The 26,943-nt window shown below is 39.6% G+C and overlaps 1 protein-coding gene across 1 annotated transcript in view; it reads left to right on the top strand.

Annotated features, from left to right (window-relative positions):
• Nucleotides 1–379: 379 nt before the first annotated feature.
• The window catches only part of LOC127795932 (protein ALTERED PHOSPHATE STARVATION RESPONSE 1-like), a 44,937-nt gene continuing 18,373 nt past the window's right edge, over nucleotides 380–26,943 (top strand). Inside the window, exons 1-3 of the mRNA XM_052327914.1 lie at nucleotides 380–1,602; nucleotides 17,713–17,888; nucleotides 21,376–21,599. Of these exons, the coding sequence (XP_052183874.1) occupies nucleotides 579–1,602; nucleotides 17,713–17,888; nucleotides 21,376–21,599 (1,424 nt within the window). The 5' untranslated portion in view covers nucleotides 380–578. The remainder of the gene's footprint in view (nucleotides 1,603–17,712; nucleotides 17,889–21,375; nucleotides 21,600–26,943) is intronic.

Genomic DNA, 26,943 nt, shown 5'->3' with positions numbered 1-26,943 from the left:
TAAAATTAATATTAGAGCCTTCACATTCGTTGTCAACATATATGGGTTTCAACTAGGAAGTCAGTAAGTACCCCATATTAGAATTTTTTAACATATTTATATTGAAATCGTAAAAATAATATGGCATTTTTTAAATGTTATGTGGGTGAGTATAGAGTGGTAGTGAAAAATGAAAATTACGACAACGAAAGGTAAAACAGTGAAAAAGTTGAGTAATATTAGAAGTGATGTTTAAAAATGATATCATCAATCAATCATCAATCATGTGTTATATATTTATTAAAATATATATTAAATAAAAAAATGACTCATAATTTTGCAATACATAATTACGAAATCGTAACTCGTAACATTATTGAAAAAAGTAATAGGCTTCCGGCAGCTGATCAGCCGCAGCTGCAACGAGGAGATTGGATTATGTGACAGTCAACGGACAGACTTCTCTTTCCGAGCTTAGAGAACACGGATTGAGCGGCCCCTCTCTCTATCTCCCTGTCTCTCTCTCTGCCAAAAGCATATCCAAAACGTCAAATTCCCACTCCATCTCTGTCTGATCGATCCGATTGTGAGCCCCGATAATGGGGTGCACGCAGTCGAAGGTCGAGCATGAAGAAACGGTGACGCGATGCAAGGAACGGAAGCTCTTCATGAAGGATGCCGTCTCCTCCCGCAACGCCTTCACCGCCGCCCACACCCTCTATGCCATGTCCCTCAAGAACACCGGCGCCGCCCTCACCGACTACGCCCACGGCGAGGTCCACTTTCACCACCACTCTCCCCCCCCCTCCGCTGCCCTCCCCTCCGCCGCCACCGTCTACGACACCTCCCTCCCTCCGCCGCCTCCTCCCCTCCCCAACTTCCAACCCAGCTTGCCCCCTCTCCAACGCGCCTCCACCATGCCCGCCGACATCTCCCTCCACAAGCGCGATCTCCACAGCCCCGCCGACCCCATCTTTGAGGAGGAAGAAGAAGAAGATGACGACATCGATGCCGAGACTGGCCATAGCTTGAAGCACAGAACCTCTCGGAGTAGCGGCGGCGGTAGGGCCAGGGATGTCGAAGACGAGGGTTTACAGCCGCCGCCGACGCCGCCGACACCTCCGACGCCGCCGGTGAGTGATCGCGATCGGGCCCCGCCGCCTCCGCCTCCTCAAGGCATGAGTTCTTGGGATTTCTTCTTTCCGCCCATGGACAACTTTCCGGGACGGACCTTGACTGATGTTGACGAGGATAGAATTCACAAGGAGGAGCTGGAAAGGAAGATGAACGAGGAACGGTCTAAGGCAGCTGAAGTTGTTGACAGTGGGGGTGGTGGTGGAGGGAAGAGTAGCGACAAGGCCGAGGCTGCTAAAATGGCCGAGAAAGCGGCGGCTGAGCCACCGCCGGAGCCACCACCGGCAACCAAGGTTGTGAACAAAATGAGGCACGTTACTTCTTTGAACGGCAATCAAGGAGGAAAGGGAGAACCCAATGTTAACTTATTGTGGATATTTAGTGAACTTGACAATTGTTTTCTAGAGGCCTCGGAGAGTGCTCATGATGTTTCGATGATGCTGGAAGCAAATAGGTTGCATTACCATTCCAATTTTGCAGATAATCGCGGTATTAAGCTATATCTGTTGGTACCTTCGGATTCTCTTATTATTTTGGCAAATTTGAGAGATTCAAAATATAATTTGACATTGTGTTTTAAGATGTAAAATTTTACATGATCATTTTAGAGGTTATTCCTGATATACTTGGCTTTAGAGTTGGCTTTTCATGATAAATTAGTATTTCCTAGCTCTGTAACATCTGGGAAAAATTATAATGAGCATTTCTTAATTCTGTGAACAAAAAAATAATGTGTAATTAGCATTTCCCTTACTATTGTGTAAAATAATATTTCTCTCTTCGTTGTGTAAATATATATATATGAAATAATGATAATGAGCATTTCTTAATTCTGTGAACAAAGAAAATAATGTGTAATTAGTGTTTCCCTTGACCTGTTCTGTAAAGCAATGTGTATCTAAGTCTCTCTTCGTGTGTATAAATATATGTGAAAAATTTATAAATACTACACTTGTTTTCCATGACCTTTATATGTGGTACTTAGTGACTTCCTAGTTGCATTACTTTCTTCTGGTATTTCTGTTTTCTTGTTGTTATGTGGATGTGATAGATGGGCATTTTTTTAAAATTCTAATCGTAAGTAAAATGGTTATGCAGCCAACTGTTTAGTGTAGGCCTGTCAATGGTCTGATTTGGTTAGATTCGACTAAGATCCAATAAAGTAAGGATTTGGTCTAGATTCATTTTGGATCTGAATATCATGGATCTGCACCCAAATCTCGTGGATTTGGATATGCTCTTAAATTGCATGCGGGTACTAGTTTTGCATTTGTGTAATAAAATATATTTTTTAAAATATGAATCAAGACAATATATTTTACATATAGTTTGGAAAACTATTATGTTCAAAAAATACCATAAAATATTTTATGTTATAGAAGCTAGTGTTAAGAAAACCACACTGGATTGGCCAGTTCAACTTGAAAACAATTCCTTGTTGCAGTCAATATCATTATTGATTATATATTCTGATTTTATTTTTTTGGACCATATATTTAGTTATTTAATAAAATTACATTCCAGTTTGACCTTGGCTCGATCATTAAATTAACCCTTGAACCTTTCTCATTTATGGTTCAGTACCCGGTTTGGTTTTGAAGACATTGATACAAGCCAAACATTAATTAGTTGGGTAAAAGTTGACATCCTTGAGGTTAAGCGAGAATGCATGGAGTACCCCTGGCATTTTGAGCTCACAGTGACCTCCCTTGCATTAAAAACAGGGTAAAATGACCATTTTACCCTTGTTTTGAACCCCCCTCCCCCTTTCCCTTTTTCTCTTTCTATCTCCTCTCTCTTTAAAAATAATTTTATAAAAATAAATAAATTTATAAGTTATTTTCTAAAATATAAATACAAACCAAAGTATATATAATATATGTAAATATGAACTAAAAACATATATAAAGTCTCTTAACAATCCATTTTTAGTTTTTAGGAAAAACAGCTTAAGAATTAAAAAAAAAAAAAAAGGCACCGGTGGCTGGTTGCCATCTCTAGGGAGATGGTGGTTGGCTGCCAATGAGAGATAAAGGGTGCAATCTGTTGCTGAAAGAGAGAGGGAGGGAAGGATAGAGAGAGGGAGATAGGAGAGAATCAGTGAGGGCATTTTCAAAATTTTAATTGTTGCTATGTAATGGGAAGGAGAGGAAGTGAGCCAAAATGTATAAAGTTAAAGGAGTCAGTAGAGCTGCACAGTGAAAATAAACGGAGCTGCTCCCATGAGGCTCAAAGCTTTACTCAGTTGGGCTTTTTCATGCTTGTTTATTTAGTTAAATAAACAAGCTTGAACTTGATTCTCTGTGCTTGATTTGTAAAAAAGTCGAGATTGAGGGTGCTTGGCTTGTGAGCAAGCTTAAGTGCTTAATTGTAGACTCATTTATGGTTTGTTGTTATGCTCATTTCATTTGTTGCTAGTTTTGAAATAATGTGTTTCTTTTATCATATTATTGTAATATTCAAAATTTAAACATATATTGAAATACACTAATATTATATGTTCTATGTAAATGAGTCAAAAATTGAGTTTAAAATGAGTTTTAAATTTATAGCCCAAGAAAAAAGGCTTGTTTGAAGCTCATTGAATATAAATAAGTTGAGCTTGAGTCCGAGTTTGAGTTTGAGTTTAACCTTGACAAAATTCTAAACAAACAAGCTTGAGCTTGGCAAAACTGTAAACAAACAAGATTGAGCCTATATGGGCTCGGTTCAGCTCTACTAGTTTACAGCCTTATAGGTCAGTGTCATTCCTAGGATGTCAGGTGTATTGTGTGTATTTCTGCTTAACCTTAGAGGTGTTGGTTGTAATTTACCTTGAAAAATTTGACAATGTTTTCTATTGATAAGTGTGATCCCTCATTAGAATAGTGAAGTTTTAGGCTCCATTTCTTTTTGCAAAAAATATCTTTATAAAGAATATTTTCCTCATTTTTTTGATGTTTTGTTAATCAAAAACAAGTAAAATATATTCCTAAAAGATCCTCAAAGGTGTAAAAGTAAGGGTAAATTTTACACAGACTCTTGGGGTTTGAGCCATTTTCATATAGAGCCCATGTGGTTTACTTTTAGCATTTAAGGTCCCTATGCTTTACTTTTTTCCATGACCCCTTTGTCATGACCCTAGGAGCAATAGATGAGCATTATTGTAATAGGGTTATGTCATGTACCTAGGGTATATTGTAATAAATAAAACAGTAGGGAGGAGATGATATAAACAATTGTATAAGGGTAGTAGTGAGCTGTGAACTTAGGCGGTTATTCTTGGCGGGAGATGTAGCACGTGAGGAAGGCTATAAATAGTGGCCGGCCTTATTTTGTTGGGCATGGATATTTTTTGAATGAAATCTGAATTTCCCTCTCATTTTATCTCTCCAATTCTCTCCCTATTCTTCTAATTCTTTCCCCCTCCCACGCAAGATTCTTCTCGTTCTCTTCATGGTCTCTCCCATTTGGAAGAGATCAGTCCTAGCACACTGCCATATCCTTGCAGATCTGACAATTTGGTATCAGAGCCACTTTTTGGGAATCGTAAGCGAAGGAGTCATCCATGGCGGAAGGCACACAGATGAAAGGATTGGAGGTACAAGTGTAGTGATGCAGATCCTCGATGGCCGACTTGCAGGCAAGGGTAGATCAATTGGAGTTGGGATCGGATAGGAATCATGAGGCGATCATCGCCATGGATAGGAAGCTGGATGTAGCAGTAGCTTAGATCCGAGAGGAGCTACAAGGATTTATGGTGATGTTCTCTAGGCAGCATCAGGTAAGTATTCCACCTGATTTTCCTCTGCGGGAGAGGACAGATCCAATTCTGGCCGGATAAGGCAGAACGGATCCTATGATACTAGGAAGAAGGAGGAATCCGAGGACCGCTGAGACATTGGTTGGGGAGGAAGATCAGGGTGAGCTAGGGGAAGTCGGTTGGGAACGGCGACAGGAGGCGCCAGTAAACCACAATCGGCATGGTTTACCCATGCCGAGGCTAGAAATTCCCTTGTTCGATGGGACTAACCCCCACTGGTGGGTTAGGAGGTGTGATAGGCTGTTCGAATGGTATGGAGTGGTGGAGAGGCAAAAGGTAGCCATAACTGCAGCGTATTTGAACAATGCAGGGGAACGCTTGGTATCAAGGGTGGTCCAAGGTCTGGGAATTCTGCAGATGGGAAGAATTTGTAAAAGAATTTTGCAAAAGGTTTGGAGATTGGGGACTTTCTAATGTGGTTGAAAAATTTAACAAAATCAAACAGGTTGGAACAGTGATGGAGTACCAACTTAAATTTGAGGAGTTAAAGGCTTTAATGCTCAACTACAACCCCTTCCTAACCGAGGTTTATTTCGTTTCAAGCTTTATAAGCGGCTTGAACGAGGAATTGAGACCCCTGGTGAAAGTGCTAAGACCACGTACTCTCAAGCATGCTGCTGATAGTGTTAGGTTGCGTGAGGTGGCGGTGGAACACTGATGAAGAAACAAAGGGTGGCGAATAGGAGTGTAGCTCCAATGAATTCACTTCCTGACAAGAGCTTTACCAGGGAGGGAATGGGGAAGAGGATCTCAGGGGATGAAGAACTTAGCGCTATCGACTCCCAACCCCCAAGGAGGGAAGAACATAGAACAGAGGAGACAGGCGGGCCTTTGTTTCCGATGTGGAGATAAGTACTATGTGGGACATCAATGCAGGAAACAACTCTTGTTGCTAGAAGGAAAGAAGAGGATCCAGTAGAAGGGGAAGAAACAACACTTGCACCAGACGAAGAAGAAGATAATGGTGAGATATCCCTACATGCCCTTAAGGGACTCACTAACAACAAGATAATTAAGGTGGAAGGGCAAGTGGAGGAGAGTAAGCTGATGATTCTAATTGATAGTGGGAGTACCCATAGTTTCTTGGATGAGAGCACGGCTAAGAGGTTGAAATGCCCCCTGATTCCAACTCAACCATTGACGGTAACGGTGGCCAATGGGAATAAAGTAATGAGCAAGTCTGCATGTGCAGGGTTTTGTTGGGATATGCAGGGAGAGGGATTCGAGGCCGATTTGAGATTACTTAAATTAGGGGGATGTGATGTAGTACTGGGAGTCGATTAGATGAAAAATGTTAATCTGATCTGTTTTGACTTCAATAAAATGGAAGTGACATTCGAAAAGGAGGGAAGGAAGATGACACTTAGAGGTAGCAAGGAGGTTGGGGTATGCAAGATGATCATGGGTAAAGGCCTGTAGAAGCTACTCAAACACAAGATGTGCCAAGTGGCTCAACTATTCTCTGTTCAAGCCACAGAGGAAGGAGAAGATGAGCGAATTACAGAAGGAGGATTCATGTTAACCATCAGTAGTACACCCCCATTCCATACTGAGGTACACCATTATGATCACTTAATATACTCCTAGTTGAATTTGAGAATTTATTTGTAGAACCTCAATCCTTACTTCCAAACCGAATTGTTAACCACACTATTAACCTCAAACCCCACACAGAACCTGTTAACATCTGTGCCTATCGTTACCCTCCTAACCAGAAAGTTGAGATAAAAAAATTGGTTAAAGAGATGCTCCACAAATCCCTCATTAGACCCAGCCATAGCCCTTTTGCATCACTTGTGTTGCTAGTCAAAAAGAAAGATGGGTCCTGACAGTTTTGCATTGATTATCGCCAGCTAAATGAGATAACCATCAAAAACAAATTTCCCATCCCACTCATTGATGACCTACTAGACGAAGTTAAACAAGCCACTATCTTCTCTAAATTGGACCTAAGATCCGGATACCACTATGTCATGACCCTATGAGCAATAAAGGGGTATTATTGTAATATGGTAGAATAGTTTGTTTTGGATATTTTAGCAATTAGTTAGGTGCACATGGCTGCATCTGCAAGGCTGTTAGGAGACAAATATGCCTATATAAGGCTGTTGTAAATGGAGGGGATTCTCACGTTGAATGATAATTGAAATTCCAATTTCTCTCTAATCTCTCTCCCTCGTTCTTCTGCTATTCTCCCTCAATTCTCTCTAATTTTCTTCCCCTATTCTTCTTCAATTTTCATTCTATACATTCTGTTCTTAACTTTTAACGGCATCGGATCCTTCCGATTTCCATTCTAGTCTCAGGCTAAACCCTAGGACCATGACGAATTGGTATTAGAGCCACCATATCTTGACGGCTTTCTTTGTTGATTCTTGAAATTAGAAGGCAACTATGGAATCTAGTAGCAGCAGGCGAGTGCATGCAGTTTAGGCCAAACCCTCGACGCTGGCGAAAGATTGTGGAACTGATCGAGTGCCGTAGGTTTGGGGAAGAAGCAGTGACTGAATGTGGAATTAAACTCGGATTTGAAAGGCGAAGCGGAGCAAAGCAAGCTTCGGCTCAAAATTGACGACAGTGACTCTGTGTAGCTCGCAGCAGAGTCGGTGGTTCTGTGGCCCTTGGACGACGATTAGGTGAAGAATGAGGGCATTGATGCCGGTGGAAAAGGAAGTCACGATTGAATTAGAGCCTTGAGCGATTCAAGAATTCGGGAGAAATTCCAATCAGAGGTCGATGATTAGGCAGAACCTGAGGAAAGAAGCATTGATGCATCACTGGTTAGGGTATTACTGGCAAGAGGTTCGTGACTGGAAGTGATCGCAGGTAGAGCGGTCTTCCTCGGCTGGAGTTCAAAATTTAATAGTGTTCGATCCGATTTGAAGTGAGCGGTCTTTGGCGGTCGAGTCGAGATTCCGGTGAGGTCGACTAGGATTTGAAGGAGACATAGGAGGAGTGGCCTTTGGCTAAGACGCTGGTCACTTGTTCCACATTGAAAACGAGCAAGGTAGGATGTTCCAAATGATCCTTGGTTGAATTCCTTAGTCACGACTAACAGGGAGCAGTGATTTTCATTGGTGATTTGGATGCGACTACTAAGAGGGGAGATACGGCCATGACTCTTGGCGTGAGGCTTTGAATCGAACTCTAGAGAAGCTTCATTGTTCCGTCAGAGACGCTTTTGGTGAGAATCAGGAAGCCTTTTAGCAGTGATTAAGGTAGAATTTGAAGGCGACTTCCTGAGGCGATTTCGACCCAAACTGATGGTGATTGGGTGAGGCGAGCGCGAATCCAATCGGGTGCATTGCTGTTGCTGCCGCTTTGATCAGTTGGGGATTCTGACCCAGACGGTGATTGTAGTGGACGTTTCGTGAGGTGAATCTGGAGGTCGAACCGATTCAATCAAGTTTCGAAAGTATTTGCATAGCATAAACGTTGAGATTTAGACTTGGGAGTGGGTGTAGCGGTTGAACTAGCAGTGAGTTATGGTGATTTGGGAATCAAAACGAGCGCAAATTGGGGTAGGAGCCTTGGACGGTGATTGGGCAGTAGCTGATCTTTGGCTGCTATTTTGATTTGGGTTGAAGGCAGGGAAATCAGTTTCCATAGTTAAGGTCCAGGGTGAGAAGGCTTGAAGGCGAATTGGCTGGGCGGTATTTCCAGGGAAATAGATGCAGGCTGATTTTCGGAAATTGATGCCAATGCCTGGGGGTATCGACAACTATCATAGCATTGAGGTTTTGGAGTTCCGGAGGTGGATGTCATCGGCAGACTAACCAGGTAAATTTTGATCCGTTTAGGCTATTGCCAGCTGATGTGGTTAATTTCCAAGAGAGAGAGCAACCCTTCAATCAGACGTTTGAATTTGGGAGGCGAAGCAAGGTGGATAGCATTTTGAATCCTTGGCTTGTGTCTCGGTTTGCCAGTGAAAGTTTTGCCAAGGCAAGTAGTGCACACATGAGGCCATGGGAGACTCAATTGCAGCAGAATAAGGTTGCGTTTTCAGTAGGGTGTCCTACTCGTGAAGTTAGGGGAGGCAGTGTATACATGAAGCAAAATGTTCACTTTTAGCTGGAATGAAACCTCAATGGCAGCCAAAGAAGGCTGCATTTCCAGTTGGTAGCAACAGGGAACAGGAGAAGGGGATCAGCCAAGTTGACAAGGAAACAAGAAATGTAATACATGAAGAGTGCAAGGAATTCGGTCGAATGTTCCGCGAGAAGTTGCGGGAGTTTGCAATGATAATGATTAAGAAGTATCATTACAACTTTCCGGTAGAATACTTTGATGATTATCACAGAAGTTTTAACAAAGATGAATTCCTTAAAATGGAGCAGCTGAAGGAGAAATTTAGGAGGTGAGAAGCAGATTCACTGCCTACCTCCAATACGAAGTGGAAGAAGTATATCGGCCTAGGTGGAATGGACAAGAAAGGTGACGATAATGACAGTGCTGGCAGGAATAGCGGACTTTGCGGGGGTTTGGTACACGGTGTGTGGGCAAAAGGAGAATTAAAGGAAGACACTAGTTCCTTTGGAGAAGAAGTTCCCGATGAGGATGTTCCAAATGATACTCATGGAAGGCCAAAACTGGAGTTGAATGATGCAATTAGCTGGATGATAGAGATAATAGAAGGCAACCAAGAGTTTTTGGAGTTGGAAAAAAATTATCCGACTAAGATTGACAAGATAGAAGAGGAATTAATACATCAAAGGGCAATTACCAAAAGGTTGCAAGAGGAAAGCTGGGAAGTATTTGATCAAGTGACCAACAAAGCCAAGGCCAACTTGTTACCCTTAGCATCTAATGTATGGACTGAAGGATTAGATAATGTGGAGGGTTCTTTATCAAACGATAAGATGAAGACAGTACCAGCAGAAGGGAGACTTGCTGATCCTAAACAATGCCACTGTATTGCTGCCAATTTTGAAGATGATGAGAAGAGGGGAATATATGTGGTAGTTGGTTGGTTAGACTTTCGGAATGATTGACATTTGAAGGCTATAGGGTTGCAGATTTCTGCTGCTACCTGCAACAAGGAGTGGCTAAATTCATTGAAGGCATTTGATGTGAACACATTGACAGGTTTTTGGCATTATATTGGATCCCTAAACTATGAGTACTAGCAACCTTAATTTGGTAGCTATTGCAAACCCAAGGGAAATAGTATGTTACTCTTTGGAGGAAGATGCAACCTTGTCTGCAATGATTATCATTTTTGTTTCAATTGAGAACCAAAAAATGAAGAAGAAGAGTCCTAGAAAGGGGAAGAAGGAAAGAAGGATGACCAGATAGAGAAGGCTAGAATTGGAAGAAGAGCCATGGTTACTTGTTACAAGTTCTTGGAGACAAGAACTCTCTTAAGGAGGGGGGAATGGTTATGACCCTATGAGCAATAAAGGGGTATTATTGTAATAGGGTAGAATAGTTTGTTTTGGATATTTTAGCAATTAGTTAGGTGCACATGGCTGCATGTGCAAGGTTGTTAGGAGACAAATATACCTATATAAGGCTGTTGTAAATGGAGCGGATTCTCATGTTGAATGATAATTGAAATTCCAATTTCTCTCTAATCTCTCTCCTTCGTTCTTCTGCCATTCTCTCTCAATTCTCTCTAATTTTCTTCCCCCATTCTTCTTCAATTTCCCTTCTATACATTCTGTTCTTAACTTTAACGGCATCGGATCCTTCTGATTTCCATTCTATTCCTAGGCTAAACCCTAGGACCATGACACACCAAATCCGGATGAATCCAATAGACATTTCCAAAACTGCATTTAGAACACACTAGGGCCATTATGAGTTTCTTGTCATGCCCTTTGGGTTAACAAATGCCCCAACCACTTTTCAATCCCTAATGAATCAGATCTTCGAGCCATACCTCAGAAATTTTGTTTTTGTATTTTTCGATGACATACTTATATACAACCCAACCTTTGAACTCCACCTATAACATTTGAGGACTACATTTGAAATTCTTAAGGTTAACCAGCTGTATATTAAGAGATCAAAGTGTGCTTTTGCACAAAGCCAGGTGGAGTATTGAGGTATATCATATTGGGCTGAGGAGTGAGTACAGATCCAAAAAAAGTGGTTGCCATGACCAATTGGCCAAGATTGAAGACTGTTAAGGCCCTGTGTGGCTTTCTGGGGTTGACCGATTATTATGAGAGGTTTGTGAAGGGGTATGGAAGCATAAGTAGGCCACCGTTAGATTTACTAAAAAAGGATGGATTTGAGTGGGATCATAAGGCAGAGACCGCTTTTGAGTCATTAAAGAGAGCTATGAGTGAGGCTCCCGTGCTCGGTCTACCTGATTTTAGCAAAACATTTGTGGTAGAGACGGATGCAAGTGGAATGGGCATAGGAGCAGTGCTCATGCAAGAGGGCAGACTCTTGGCATTTATTAGTTAGGCCCTAGCCTCAAAGCATATGGGCCTCAGTGTGTACGAAAAGGAGTTGCTAGCGGTTATTTTTGCGGTGGAAAAATGGAGGCATTGTTTGGAGGGAAACCAGTTCATCATAAAAACAGATCATGAGAGTTTGAAGTTTCTATTTCAATAGAAACTTCACACCCATTTGCAGAGAAAAGGGATGACTAAACTAATGGGCTTGGACTACACAATATAGTACAAGAAGAGAAAGGAAAACATTGCAGCTGATGCTTTGTCTAGATGCCCTGAAGACGAGATAGTTGCTGCTATCTCAGCTTTGGTTCCAGAATGGTGTCAAGAAGTGGCTAAGAGTTATGAAGGGGACGAGCAAACCAAGAATCTTCTGGAACAGCTGATAATTGCTTCTGCAAGTAAAGAGGGGTATACGCTGATGAATGGGGTGATAAGATTCAAAGGTAGGCTAATGGTGGGAAACAACATAGAACTAAAGAGGAGGATATTGCAGGTCTTATATGAATCTCCTCTTGGTGGCCACTTTGGAGTCCAAAATACTTATCACAAGGTGAAGCAACTATTTAGGTGGCCTAAGTTGAAAGAGGAGGTGATGACATTTGTATTTGCGTGTGATGTGTGCAGGAGATGTAAATCAGAGACTGTGGCCTATCTAGGGCTTCTACAACCACTGACCATTCCCGGGCAAGCATGGGAAAGTGTTTCCATGGACTTCATTGAAGGGCATCCAAGGTTAGAAGGAAAGGACTACATATTTGTGGTGGTAGACAGGTTCTCCAAATTTGCTTACTTTATGGCCCTTACTCCCCCTTACACAACACATGAAGTGGCTCGGGTTTTCTTAGACCAGGTGGTGAAAGTGCATGGGGTAACGAAAACTATAGTGTCAGACCGAGACAAGATTTTCACCAGCTTTCTATGGTAGTCGTTAATGAGGTCATTGGGAGCAAAGCTAAGCCTCTGTTCTGCCTATCACTCTCAAACGGATGGGCAGACCGAAAGGGTGAATTAATGCCTCTAAACATACCTTAGGTGCCTTTGTTTTATGCACCCAAAAGGCTAGCATAAGTGGATCTCAGTTGCACAGTGGTGGTATAACTCTTCCTACCATAGTGCCATTAAAATGACACCTTTCGAGGCCCTATTTGGGTACCAACCCTCCTTATTACCAGCTCTTCCTGTATCCTCCAGTGTGGCAGAGGTGGATGAACGCTTGCAGCAATGGCAGGAGGTCCTTCAACAACTGAAAAGGGACTTAGCCATGGCTCAGAATCAGATGAAACAGATAGCGGACAAAGGGAGGAGTGAGAGAACATTCCAGGTGGGCGAGACAGTCTACCTTAAGTTAAAAGTGACCACACCTCAAAGCCTTAACCCCAGGCCCTATCTCTAAATTGAGTCCTAGATATTTTGGTCCCTTTCCCATTCTGGCTCAGATGGGAAATGTAGCCTATAAACTGGAGCTACTAAAGGGAACTCACATCTATTCAGTATTTCATGTGTCGCTACTAAAAAAATTGGTGGAGAACCAACCAGTCAGTGCCCATCTACCAAAAAGACCATCCGAAGCTGAATTTGCCCCAGAACCTATCGCCATTGTGGATTGTAGAGTCATTTATCAACATGGAACCCCAATCATGCAGGTGTTGGTGTAGTGGTCCAGCATGCCAGCTGACAGTAGCACTTGGGAGTACCTCCCGGACTTACTCAAGCAGTTTCCAAGAGCTGCTAGTCTCCTAACTATTTCTTGAGGACAAGAAATGTTTTAAGGGGCGGGTATTTGTCATGTACCTAGGGTATACTGTAATAAATAAAACAGTAGGGAGGAGATCATATAAACAATTGTATAAGGGTAGTAATGAGCTGTGAACTTAGGCGGTTATTCTTGGTGGGAGATGTAGCACATGAGCAAGGCTATAAATAGCAGTCGACCTTATTCTGTTGGGCATGGATATTTTTTGAATGAAATCTGAATTTCCCTCTCATTTTATCTCTCCAATTCTCTCCTTATTCTTCTAATTCTTTCCCCTTCCCACGCGAGATTCTTCTCGTTCTCTTCGGGGTCTCTCCCATTCGGAAGAGATTAGTCCTAGCACACTGCGAGATTCTTCTCGTTCTCTTCAGGGTCTCTCTCGTTCAGAAGAGATTAGTCCTAGCACACTGCTAGATCCTCGCGGATCTGACAAGTTGTAATAGATTGTTAGGAGATGTTTTTGCAAGTTGTTAGGGGTACATGGGTGCTGCTAAGAAATCAATTAGTAGCTAGGTATGCCTATAAAAAGACTACTTGTAAGAGGATGGATATCATATGTAATGAGATTGAAATCCTATCTTCCTAATTCTCTCTATCCCTCTCGATTTGTCTCTAGTTCTCCCTCCCTTTTCTATTAATTTCTCTACCCCCTTCAATTTTATCATTCTGATTTTTCCCACTAATTCCAATCACAACCCTAGTAACTCTAGGAATGTGGCAAATGGTATTAGAGCCAACGATTCTTGGCTGTGATTCCGACAAAAGCAGTTAGTTCGATCACTGTAAATTGGTCATTGGAAGCAAATTCCGTTGGTGCTTCTCATCTTGGCTATTAAGAGGTGATTGTTTTCGATTTGATTTGAAAGATAGTAAAGACTGAGTGTAACTGAGAGAGAACAAGGCAGTTCTTGGCTTGGAATTGAAGGTTAACAGAGCTGATAGTTCCTTAGTAGTGTATTCTGACAATCTGTGTGCGAATTCGACAGGCGAAGCAGGAGGTTGATTCTTGGTTACTCATAAGCGATTTTGGCATAGCAACATCAAATTGAGGTGGATCCATCGAAACGACCCAGATCGAGTTTGTTGCATGAGAAAGGGCGATTCAGGGAAACAAAGTAAGCTACTCGAAATTGAAGGCAATTGAGATTGGGTCAAACGAGGAAGGGGTGTCGCAGCCATTGTCAATTGCGGTTGGTGATTGGGTCATAACCAAAGGATAAAGCGTTGATGCATCACTGGCTGGGCTATCATGGGCAAGAGGTTCGCGAATGGAAGTCATTATGATTGGATTTCGGAGCAAAGGCGTTGTGCAAAGGCGCTGTTCAGGCAATCCAAAGTTGGTCAATTCTTGGTTGTGATTTAGACTATTCCGATTGTTATTTCGACTGTGTCCGACTGAGTATTCTAGAAGCATATTCCGTAATCCCATCTGACTTGAATTTTGGAGGCGACGTTTCTCATAGAGGAATCTAACGCAATTGATCTTGATCCTAGTTGCAATTTGGAAGCTGGGATAAACTTAAGTGTATCTGATCACATTACCAGATCAGATCGATTTCTTTGAAGCAACGATTGAGGCAGAAATTAGGTTGGCTGAACTAGAAGCAACAATTGTAGTGGCTTGGGTTCACTGAATTAGGTTTTTGTGAATTAAGGTTGCTGAATTTTAGTACCGGAATAAGTTTCCAAAGAGGTCCTTAGAAGCTGATCAAGAGGCTGTTATAGTGGGGAAGTTTCAAGGATTGAACCTATCATGATGGCTGAAGGACTTCTTGAAAGTGCACAACCATTTGGGAAAACATTCAAGGAAGAATGTGATGCAATGAGGGAAGTAATTAAGGACGTCAACAGAAAGTTGGATGACATTTTGATTCTATTTTCACATAAATTTTAGGTTAGTATTCCGATTGAATATTTTTCTAAGGAATGTTCTGCTTCATTCAGTCAGATCAGAGATGAGAGTTACAAAAAAGAACTCAACAAGTTGAGACAAGAGGGCTCAGTTATGGAGTGCCTGGTCAGGTTTGAGAAATTGAAAGCACTTGTGGTTAATTTTCATCCAACTTTGACCGAGTCTTATTTTTTATCAAGATTTATTAATGGTCTCAATGATTGAGGCCTATGTTGAGAATGATGTTTCTGGCCACAGTACAACAAGCAACTGAGAAGGCTAGGCAGCAAGAGTTGGTGCTGGAAGCCATTTACAGAAAGCATGGGCTGCTGCCTAACGGTTACCCTAAGAGCAACTAACAGTCGAAGGAGTTTCTAAGGTTGCTAATCAAGTAGCTCAGGAAGCTGATGAAGTGGCAGTGGAAGAGGAAGATAGTGCTCATGTAGCTGATGTGAAGTATGAGGCTGATGAGGTCCTAAGAATAGGAATGGTAATTGCTGAAGAAGCTATTGCAGTCCCACTGGAGGAAAAATTGGCTGAATTACCTACATTAGGTAATGCCAACAAAAAAATCAGACAGTGGTGAGGGACTCAGTGCTTTAATCAAAGTGGATGACCAATGGAGTACAGTTCAAGGTTGGTTAGAGATTGATGGAGGATGCTTGCGCTCGGAAGAAATTGATCACATTGAAACCTTCCAGCAGTATATGCTTGATCTGGAGTAGAGGAGGATGCATAAGGAAAAAGTGAAACGAGATTAAAGGAAGATGGTGGAGGAATTTTTTTGTTGAGGGGAACGAGACTCTTGCTGTTTTGCTTGTTCATATTCTTGTTGGAGAACAACAACATCAAATAAGGTTTTGGCTCGCAGAGCAATTTGAATTCCTCTCTACCATTGGAGATGATAGGGTGGAAGGAATGACAAATCAGTTGGAACTATTTTCAATTGCAATAGGGAAGAGGTGGATGGCTGGACTTCGTGTTGTAGCAAATCATAGTACTATTACTGTTGAGGAAAAAGAAAAGGAAAAGTAAAAGAAAAGGAAACTAAGAGATAAGAACAAGAAAAGACGAAGAAGAAACCCGATCGTGAAGATGGCATTAGATGAAGAAACAATGGCTTGGTTGTAATAAGTTTCTTGGGGACAAGAATCCTTTTAAAGAGGGGGGAATTGTCATGACTCTAAGAGTGTAATAAGGTTATAATAGTTTCTCAGGAGATATTTTGCAAGTTGTTAGGAGTACATGGGTGCTGTTAGGAAATCAGTTAGCAACTAGCTATGTCTATAAAAAGGCTACTTGTAAGAGGATGGATATCATGTGTAATGAGATTGAAATCCTATCTTCCTAATTCTCTCTATCCCCTTCAGTTCTTCTCTAGTTCTCCCTGCCTTTTTTGCTAATTTCTCTCCCTCCTTCAATTCTATAATTCTGATTTCTCCCACTAATTCCAATCACAACCCTAGTAACCCTAGGAATGTGACAGTTTTTAATCTCTGTCAATAGCTCAAATTAATTGTCTTTGATGTAGATTTAAATTATGAAAAATTTAATTAACTCATAGAGGCCTGAAATACCAAAGCAAAACGATGGTGGCCCAATAGGGCCTCCTGACTTAATGAAGGGGGATCTCTGAAAGAGTAAACCACACGGACCTTAAATGCTAAAAGTAAGCCATGGTGGATCTACACAAAAATGGCCTAGGTGGATTCCCTAAAAATAACTTTGGAACTTCTAGTAAGTTATTTTCTAAACTCAGTTTACAATGCTGAAATGATGGAGACTGGAGACATATTGAGTGGTTATGGCAAATTGATTTTGAGATATGTCATCTCTTGCATCAGTTGTCTAAGGCTTTGCAAGTTCCAACACAGAATTGTTGTTTGTTCTCATTGTTTGGATCAATATAGAATATTTTACATTGATTCAAATAAAAAATTCTTTTCGAAATGCAAGTCCACCCGAAAATAGATTGATTTTCATTTTGCAAAATCTTTACATGAGTGTTTTTGATGTAGAATATTTTACATCAAAATAAATGAAACCGTGGCCTCAAAGCCAAAGAGATTTATCAAAATTTTTTAAGCAAGTTTTTTTTTATTTGTACATTTTGATGTAATGATGTTCTTGCTTAAAAATATTTTACTTTTTTTTTTCTTATCTAAACATTGAAAAGTAAGAAAAATATTTTACCAAAAAATGTTTTACGTCCAAACAAATAGAGCTTTAGGAAAAAAGTGGGGAGGTAAAAACAAAAGTGATACTACATAGAATTAGAATAAAAAGCTAATTGTTACTAATGAGGATAAAATCTTTTAAAATATGTGAAATAGAATATTAAAATTTATAATTATTGGACTCTATTTTGATTTTTTTGCGAATGGCTTATGGTTTGGAGGATGTTTTAGTAGTAAGGTGTTTATATGATGGATTTGATTTAATACCAAATGCTTTTGGATTGATCCTAATCCGACTCAATGATAAGTCAGATCTAGGGATCTGGTCCTTGTTGGATCTAGATCAGGTCTACACATAAATGGATTGGATTTTGCAGGTCAGATCCGATCCATTGACAGATTTAATTTAATGGACCTTTTTCAATGGTATCCTGGAATTTAATATATTGAGTTTAGAGGTATCTGGTGTGGATTTAGTCCCTTTCCAATTACTGATATTTCACAGTAACATTTATGCTCTGCTTGATTCTACCTGCTTACAGTTTTATAATTGTGATCTTTCTTTCTAGGACATATTAATCATTCCGAAAGGGTTATGCGCGCTATTACTTGGAATAGGTCTTTCAAAGGTTTACCTAATGCTGATGATGGGATCGATGATTTAGATTCTGAAGAACATGAAACTCATGCAACAGTTTTGGATAAGATGCTAGCATGGGAGAAAAAGCTTTATGATGAAGTGAAGGTATATTCTAGTATCCATTCAATTTCCCTTTGCACCTTTTTCCTTGTAGTTTTTTTCCTTTATGCAATAACTGAGATGTTCCAGTTATAATTTATCTGCTTTTCAAAATTGGAGCTTTAGTTTTAGTGAGATTGTTTTAGATTCATTTTTTATTTGCTAAAAGATGCTTTTTTTATTTTCTTTTTTGGAAGTGCTTAATCCCTTTTGATAATCTCAATTATGGGAATGGCCAAAAATGCAATGTACAGTTGATTTGAAGGGTTCTTATATGTGCAGCATGATGAGTTCTTCATTAAAATAATGGCCTGATGATATAGAAAATACTGGATTTTTATTTGTCTGATGAATTAACCTGATTAACTGCTTTTACTAAAATTATTTGGATTACGTAAATTAGCTCCTTTTCTTTTCCCATTCCTTTATATTTCAGTAAAATTTGAACATCCACTTGACTACTTCTATTTAGGATATGATTGCTATGCCTTTATATCTTCCCGCCAAATGGTGGTAGGTATAGCTTGATATCTGCTAAAATGTAGTAAGTTGTTCACTTACCAATGTCATACTTGTTTCTTCTACAACTAAAATGTTGTCTCTCTTTTAACTGGCAATTATTTATTGCACTTTTCAGAACCAAGGTCTTTTTATTGTTATTACTATCTTATTGATAAGTGTACTCTCAGGACCTCAGTAGCTTCTTGTCTCTTCTAGAGAGGTGCTTTTTTCAAGCAAAGAGGAAGATATTTTTTTGGTGCTGCATGCTTTTATGCAGATATTATGGAGATATGTTAACAATAGGTTCTTTTAACGAGCAGAAAACTGCTTTTCAGGTTGAAGACAGAACTTTTTCTTTCGTATTGTTGGTTTTTGGGTGGGGTTGACTTGGCTATAAAATCAAAAATTTATTTCAGGATATGTTTGGATGAATTTTCATAGAGGTTATTGTATTCTGTTTTGGATTTCTTCTTTTTTACATGGTCACCCATTGCCATATTTTCTAATGTACTTCTCTAAACTGTTCCCCCTGCCCCCCAAAAGGGTAAAAGGCATGACCACGTTTGTGTTTTCAAAAATGCCACTGACTTCCCTAGCTATTAATAGAGCATGAAAAATGGCCTCCCTCACGTGACACCCTTGAGGCTTGGTTAAAAGGTACGGACCACCGTTGTGTTTTAAAAAATGCCATTGACCACCCTCACTGTTTACATATCATGAAAAATGTCCATTTTATCGTTGTTTTTTAAACCATCTTTTCCTCCCCCTCCAACGCCCCCCCCCCCCCCCCAAAAAAAAAAAAAAAACACACACACACACACACACACCCCCACCCCCTATCCATCTCTTTTTTGCAATGATTGGCGGTTAGCAACAGTACAACAGTGGCAAGTTCCCCCCCCCCCCCCACACACACACACACAATGGAGAGGAACCTAGAAATGGGTACCGCACTAGTGGATTCATCGACAATGGGGTTTCTTCACCATCATAGACCATCTCTCTCTCTCCCTCTCTCTCTCTATATATGTATATATCTTTCTCTGTATCATTGGCGATGTGTAAGAAACCCCATCACCAATGGTCTCTCTCTATATCTTTGTCTCTTTCTCTGGGTCATCGCAGTCGACAATGGGGAAGAAGCCCCATCCTTGACTCTCTCTTCTCTCTCTCTCTCTCTCTCTATATATATATATATATATATTCTCTGGGTCATCGCAGTCGACAATGGGGAAGAAGCCCCATCCTTGACTCTCTCTTCTCTCTCTCTCTCTCTCTATATATATATATATATATATAGACACACACACACATCTCTCCCTCTCTCTCTCTCTCTATATATATATATATATATCTTTGTGCCATTGCATCTATGGGTTCTTCCTCCGTGGAAAAATCGTCTGCCATTGCTGAAACCCATTGGTGATGGTGCCATGATGGCCACAACCACCACCAGTACTTTTGTTTTTTTAATTTTTTAATTACAGTGAGGAAAGGGCAGTTTGGGGATTTTTACAAAATTAATGCCATTACTTAGGCAGGAGGTATTTGTTGCATGGTAATTGACTTGAAGGGAGTTCAGTGGTGTTTTTAAAAACACAGGAGTGGTTGGTGTCTTTTTGCCAAACCTTAGGAGTGTCAGGTGAATTTTTCCCCAAAAAATAGTATATAAGGCTCTTTATTCTCTCAATAGAAGTTTATGTTAATTCTCTCATAGTCCTGAATGACTGATAATCTTATAATTCATCTGATTATCAGTTACTTTCAGGTTTACCTTTGACTGTTATCATTTTCCTATTTAAGCCATTCTTATCAATGGTATATAAGCTATCAAATATTCAAATTTCTTTTCCATTTTATTTGAACTCAGCTCTTATGTTTTGGCACCTATAATTTGTTTCTTCTACATACACCTTATTGGCTTTACTATATATAAGGATTGTCTCAGCAATTTGTTTTGGTTTCCTTACATTCACTTTTACTGCAAATTTTTAACACTCCCTTTGTGGTCATTTACCTAACCATCTAGTCATCTCACTGTTATTAACTTATTATGTTTCTGTTAGTAAGTATTTCAATTAATTCTCATTCTGAACATTTTTTTCTCACAGCCCATCTTTTTTTTCTTTTGATGGGTACAAGTACATTTCACTCTCAATTACATGAGCACTTGTGAATAATCATTAAAGCACTGAATACAAGCATTAAATTACAATTCATAAACAAATACAAATTAACTAAAGCCTATAATAAGTTGGATGGAAAATTCTAAGAAAAACAACCTTTAAGTTCCCAGGGCCTCTGCTTTTGCCACCAGGCCAAAGCTTCCTTGGCTCTCACTACCCATCTTTGATAGTGATAACACTGGAAATAATTTCGGTAATTAGTGGTTTTTCCAGATGATCAAGTTGTCTCAAACAGCTTCCTCCCCCCCCCCCCCCAAAGGTATACTTCACTGCTAAATTTATTCCAGTCTAGATATCATTTTTAAGGAAAATAGAGTCTAAAATGTGGTTGCCTGCATCAAATAGAAAGTCTTAATATATATGTATATATACAGGATAGTTTGAGGTGTATTTCTTCATTAATTTTTGTAAAGATTATGGCATCTCCATCCACCTTTCTGTTAATAGGGAAGTCAGTATATGTGCTAGAGTTTGGTTGGCTTAACTAGAACTTTGAAATATTAAACATTCCACCATAGTTTTTTTCTTGATTTTCAAAAACCTAATAAATGGGAGATCCGTAAAGTACGTGGCAGGGACTTGATTTCCATCTTTTAACACGTTTATCAAAGATTAGCACAAGGTGTGCAACAAGGTTTCATGACAGTCAATTGCACCATTTAACTTGACCTTTCTCTCGTTTTCTCTTGTGTTAGCTGTACATCTTCAAAATTTTCTGTTTCCGTCACATGCATGCAATATCCTACCACAAAACAAAAGCTTGGTTGAATCTAAACTTCTGTTGTGTTCTTATTGATACTCAACAGGCTGGGGAGGAGATGAAACTGGAATATCAAAGAAAGGTTGCTTCACTGAATAAGCTAAAGAAGCGTGGTGCCAGAACTGAATCGATAGAGAAAGCGAAAGCAGCTGTAAGTCATCTGCATACAAGATACATTGTTGACATGCAGTCTATGGATTCTACCGTGTTGGAAATAAATCGTTTACGTGATGAGCAATTGTACCCAAAACTTGTTGCACTTGTTGATGGGTAAGTTCTATTTCAAGGAAACAATTATACTGATGAAAGATGTGGAACTTGGCCTATGAAAGTTGGAACTTTTATTCATGAAAGTCATATGAAATTATGAATTTACAGCACACTTGATCTCCTCATTCTTGCTCTCACTTCCTCACAAAGACACACATGCATGCACACTTTTAATATTTGCTCTCTCTCTCTCTCTCTCTCTCTCTCACACACACACACACACACACACACACGTTCTAAGAGGCACGGATATGAAGCTATAGCATGAGAATGCATCCATGGCAACTTTCAGGAAGTCTACAATAGAAATACAAAGGGCTAGGATGAAAGTAATATTTTTTTGCATGACATGCATATGAAATAAATAATCAAAAAAGTTCAATATAACACTATTTAAACATAGAAATCTATAGTCAATGGTTTTATTGTTGGTTCTGAAACCCATGTCCTATATCCTTTTCCAAGAATGAGTGACAAGTGCATTTAGTAAATTGTTCTGATGAAAGCTCTCTAAAAACAGTAAAACACGCTGGTTTTAGAATTTAAGAAATAGCTGTTTTGCAAGGTGCCAACAGTTGTTTCATGTGAACACAAAAATGTAGAAAAACAAAGGCCTTATTGAGGTTTCGTTTGTTTTCTGCTCCTAATAAACTTGAAAGGAAAAAGAGGACTTTGAAAATTCAATTGTGGGGCCAATAGTGTTCCTTTAGTGTTGAATGCGTTCTCTAAAACAGATTTAAAAAAGTAATAGGACACTTTGGAGACATGTTGTTAGTTACCAATGAATGTCTGCCACATGTTCAACACAGAAAAGGTATCTCCTCTTGAGTTTCTAGCCTATTCCATTTATCTGCTTCCTTCTCTTCTTAGAACTTGGGTGGCAACTAATTTGATTCTCTCTTTGGGCTCCTCGTTTAAGGAAGAACTGGCTTAGCTACTTCTCTTTGTATTTTTGTGTTTTAATAGCAAAATTCCTACTTTATATTTTGATGCTTATCAAATTATAAAAGCAGCTTATCAACTATCCAAATAGACAATTTTATTAGGGCAAAAGAATATTTATATTTTAAGGAATTTAAATTTATGCTGGGAGAATGTCTAACTGTTAAGCTCGTAGGGCTAAAGTAGGCTGTAGAGTTTTATTTTCTATTTAAGTTGTAGTAGATTATTTCTGCAGAGAGGATTAGTTACAACCTGTAACTGTTGATTGGCTACCTATATATAATGCTAACCGACCTGTTTGGAGAATCAATCAAGAATTGAATTTAGTTTCTCATTTCTCTCTCAATTCCCTTCTCTGTTTTCCTCTCTAATTTCTCTTTGTTCTCTTTCCGTTTCTTTCTTCCATTCTTCCTTCTCATTTCTACCTTGAAAATCCCAGGTTCAAGACTTAGGTCTTGACAATTGTGGTATCAAAGCAGTCGGTTCTTGGACTGCTAGCTAGATAGCTTGGATCGATTGGAGATGGCAGACGGAAGTCATATGAAGAAATAACCTGCAGATTCGAATGGAAGCCTTGGAAGTTGGATCAAGTAAGCATCACAAAGGCATTCAATCATTGGAGAAGAAATTGGATGCTTTGACGGATGGATTGGCTAAAAGACTCAATGGCTTCCTACAGATGTTTTCCAATATTCCGCAAATCAGCTTTCCAGTGGACTTTCCACTGAAAGAGAATGCTGATCCAATTTTGGAAGGTAATGGTCCTAACCCTAGACCATCTAGATTACCTGTGTTAGAGATTGAAAACATCACTAAGAGAGATAATTTGACAAATCGAATGGTTGATAGGAGATAGGTGAATAATTTCTCCAATACTCCATATGTTCACAACAATGTCCCTATGCCAAAATTAGAAGTTCCTCTGTTTGATGGAAAAAACCCTGGGTGGTGGATAACGAGATGCCAAAACTTCTTCAATTTTATAATATACTAAAATTCCTGAAAGTCAATCTGGCTTCAGCTTATTTGAATGATACTGCTAATGCCTGGTGTCAAGGCTGGGCAAGACTTAAGGTTGAATGCATATGGAAAGATTTTATGGAAGAATTCTGTGAAAGGTTTGGGGATAAGAATACGACTGATTTTATAGAGGAATTTAATAAATTGAAGTAGGTTGGATTGGGTTTTGAATCTTAGACAAAATTTGAGGAGCTAAAGTCTTTAATGGTCATTACTAATCATGCCTTATCTGAAGCTTATTTTGTATCTAGCTTCATTAGTGGCCTATGTGATGAGTTGAGGCCAACAATTAAGATGTTGCAACCTGCGGAAAAGGCAAAACTACATGAATTGACGGTGGAAGCTCTATTCAAGAAATTTAGAGTTCTGTTTAAGGGAATTGGGCGTAGCAGTTACCAGACTTCAACCTTTACCTGAAATGTTACTTCTGGAATGGATATTTCAATTTCTTTTCCAAAGATTTCCCAAGGTCAAACTTCCTCAAATCCTTACCAACCAAATGCAGCAAAAACTTCCTGTTTAGAACAGAGGAGACAATCTGAATTATGTTATAAATGTGGAGAAAACTTTATTCCAGGGCATCAACGTAAGAGACAATTGCTGAAACTAGAAGATAGAAATGAAGAAGAGGAGGAAATTATTGAAGAAATTGAAGTAGCTGATAAAAAATTTCCTTGAAGGTGAAGACGGAGAAATTTCGTACATGCCCTAAAAGGATGTTCTTCTAATATGATCATAAAGGTTTAAGGAACAGTAGGAATTAGAAAATTAATGGTGTTGATTGATAGTGGCAGTACTCAGTTTTTTGGATGAAAATAATGCCAAGGTTTTACATTGCAAATTGAAGAGTACATTTCCCTTATCAGTTACTATGGCAAATGGAAGTAAGATGTATAGTAAATCCAATGTGTTGATTTTTGTTTGGAGATGCAAGGACACGAATTTATTACTGATATACAACTATTGAAGTTGGGTGGTTATGATGTAGTTTTGGGGGTGGACTGGATAAGCAGAGTCAGTCCAATAATATTTGACTTTAACAAGCTGGAGGTTACTTTTGAGAAGGATGGGAAAAGATTTACTCTAATAGGCAGCCTGGATATTGGAGCCTGCAAGTTAATTTCTGGAAAAAAAATTACAGAAATTTTTGAAGACTAAAATGACTTAAGTGGCTCAAATGTTTTCCATATATGCTGTGGATACAGAAGAGTTAAATGAGGCTGATTATCTAGAGCAGTGGACACTGCAGACTGCTTATGGCAATAAGATCCAAACTTCACCGGAGGTACAAAATTTAGACTCTTTTACATTTGCTTTTGAATTTGAGGACTTATTTGTAGAGCCTAAAGTCTTACCTCCACCGCGACTGTTCATGCCATACCCCTTAAAGCAAATGTTGAACCCATTAATATTCATTCCTACAGATACCCTCCAATTCAGAAAACTGAAATTGAAAAATTGGTCAAAGAAATGCTTACCAATTCTATCATCCAGCCTAGCCATAACCCATTTGCATTGCGGTCCTTCTTGTCAAAAAGAAAGATGGTACTTGGTAGTTTTGTATTTGACTATCGTCAACTACATGGTTTTACCACCAAAGACAAGTTCCCAATGCCAATTATAGAAGACCTTCTTAATGAATTAAAGGGAGTGGCCATTTTTACTAAGCTTGATCTATGGGCAGGATATTATCAAATCAGAATGAAACCTGAAGACATTCCCAAAATTGCATTTTGAACCCACCAAGGTTTTATGAGTTTAAAGTCATACCCTTTGGTTTAACTAATTCTCTTGCCACTTTCCAAGCTCTGATGAACCATGTCTTCAATCCATATTTGAGAAATTTCATCCTTGTGTTTTTTGATGATATCCTAGTGAATAGTAAATTTTTTGACTAGCACCTTGACCACCTTAGGACTACATTTGAAGCCCTTTGATTCAATCAATTGTATGTTAAGAAGTCTAAATGTACTTTTGCTAAGGATCATGTGGAGCATCTGGGACATATTATCTCGGGAGAAGGTGTGAGTACAAACCCGAAGAAGATTGCAGTGTCACACCCTTGAGTTGAGGGTTGGGCAATTTGGGAATTCGGGTGGGATTTCAAGAAAGATGATAGAAGTTGAGGAAGAAATAGATAGAACGAGAGAGAGAGAGTTTTGTTATTTCCCAAAAAATTGCTTTAACTCTTCTACAACAACCTTCTTAAAGGCTACTCCTTTTAGTTAGATAGCTAACTATCAGTTGAAGGAGTTGTAACTGTTCTAACTATTCTACCACTTGTCTCCAATCGCCTACAACCACTTAACCTCTTGTTGTTATAGTTGGTTACAAGAATTCACCCCCAATATCTAATCTACCCCTGGGTCGTAACAATTCCTCTCTCGATGAGAAAATTCTTGTCCTCAAGAGTCTAAAGTAGGTTAGTCGCTCTTGGGAACTACTTCAACAAATTTAGCAAGTATTCCCAAGTGGTATGATCAGGGTGCAGGAGTGTCTATCACACTAATACTTGAGTGATTGGTGCTGTGCCCTGGTAAATTATCCCCTGTCCACAATGGCCTGGGGCTTTATCACGCCTTCAAGATCTTCTTCCATATGGGGCATATCCGGACTGGTAGAGGCATTAGGTCCCATTGATTTTTTTAGCAATGAGACATGGAACACCGGATGCATTTTCACTCCTGCAGGCAATTGAACCTATAATCCACCTCTCCAACCTTAGTTATTATGGTATAATGCCCAAAGTATTTTGGGTTGGGCTTTGATATTGGGGTGGTTGAAAAGGTAGGCTGTAGGAATCGTTTGACCTTAAGAAACACTCTGCCCTCCACTATAAATGATTCATCACTCCTCCGATTGGTAGTCTGTATCATTCGGTTTTGAGTTGCAGCAAGTTCACTTTTTAGGACTGTTAGTACCTCCTGTCTCTGTTGTAAATAGTGCTCAACTTTTGTCATAGTGGTTGGAGAATTAGGAATGGCTAGTAACAGGGGATAGGGTTGTAATCGATTGTTGCTTTTGAAGGTGTCCTTTTTATCCCACTATGGTAACTAAAATTGTACCACCATTGTGCTAGAGCCAACCACTTGTTCCAACTCTTGGGCTTAGTAAAATAGATGCACCTCAAATATTCCTCGAGACATTGATTCGCCCTTTCAATTTGGTCATTGGTTTTTGGGTGGTAGGCTGTTGAGATGTGCAACCCAACTCCCAAACTCTAGAATAGCTCCTGCCAAAAAGTGCTTGTAAAAATTTTATCCCTATCTGACACAATGGACATAGGAACTCCATTAATCCTAACCATCGAATCTAGGAACAACTAAGTCACTTCTTGAGCCAAAAAAAGGTGAGTTAGGCTAACAGAATGGGTACATTTGGT

Source organism: Diospyros lotus, chromosome 2 (genome assembly GCF_014633365.1).
Source record: "Diospyros lotus cultivar Yz01 chromosome 2, ASM1463336v1, whole genome shotgun sequence".
NCBI lineage: Eukaryota > Viridiplantae > Streptophyta > Magnoliopsida > Ericales > Ebenaceae > Diospyros > Diospyros lotus.
Note: the sequence above shows the minus strand (reverse complement) of the source record. Positions and strands in the feature narration are given on the sequence as shown.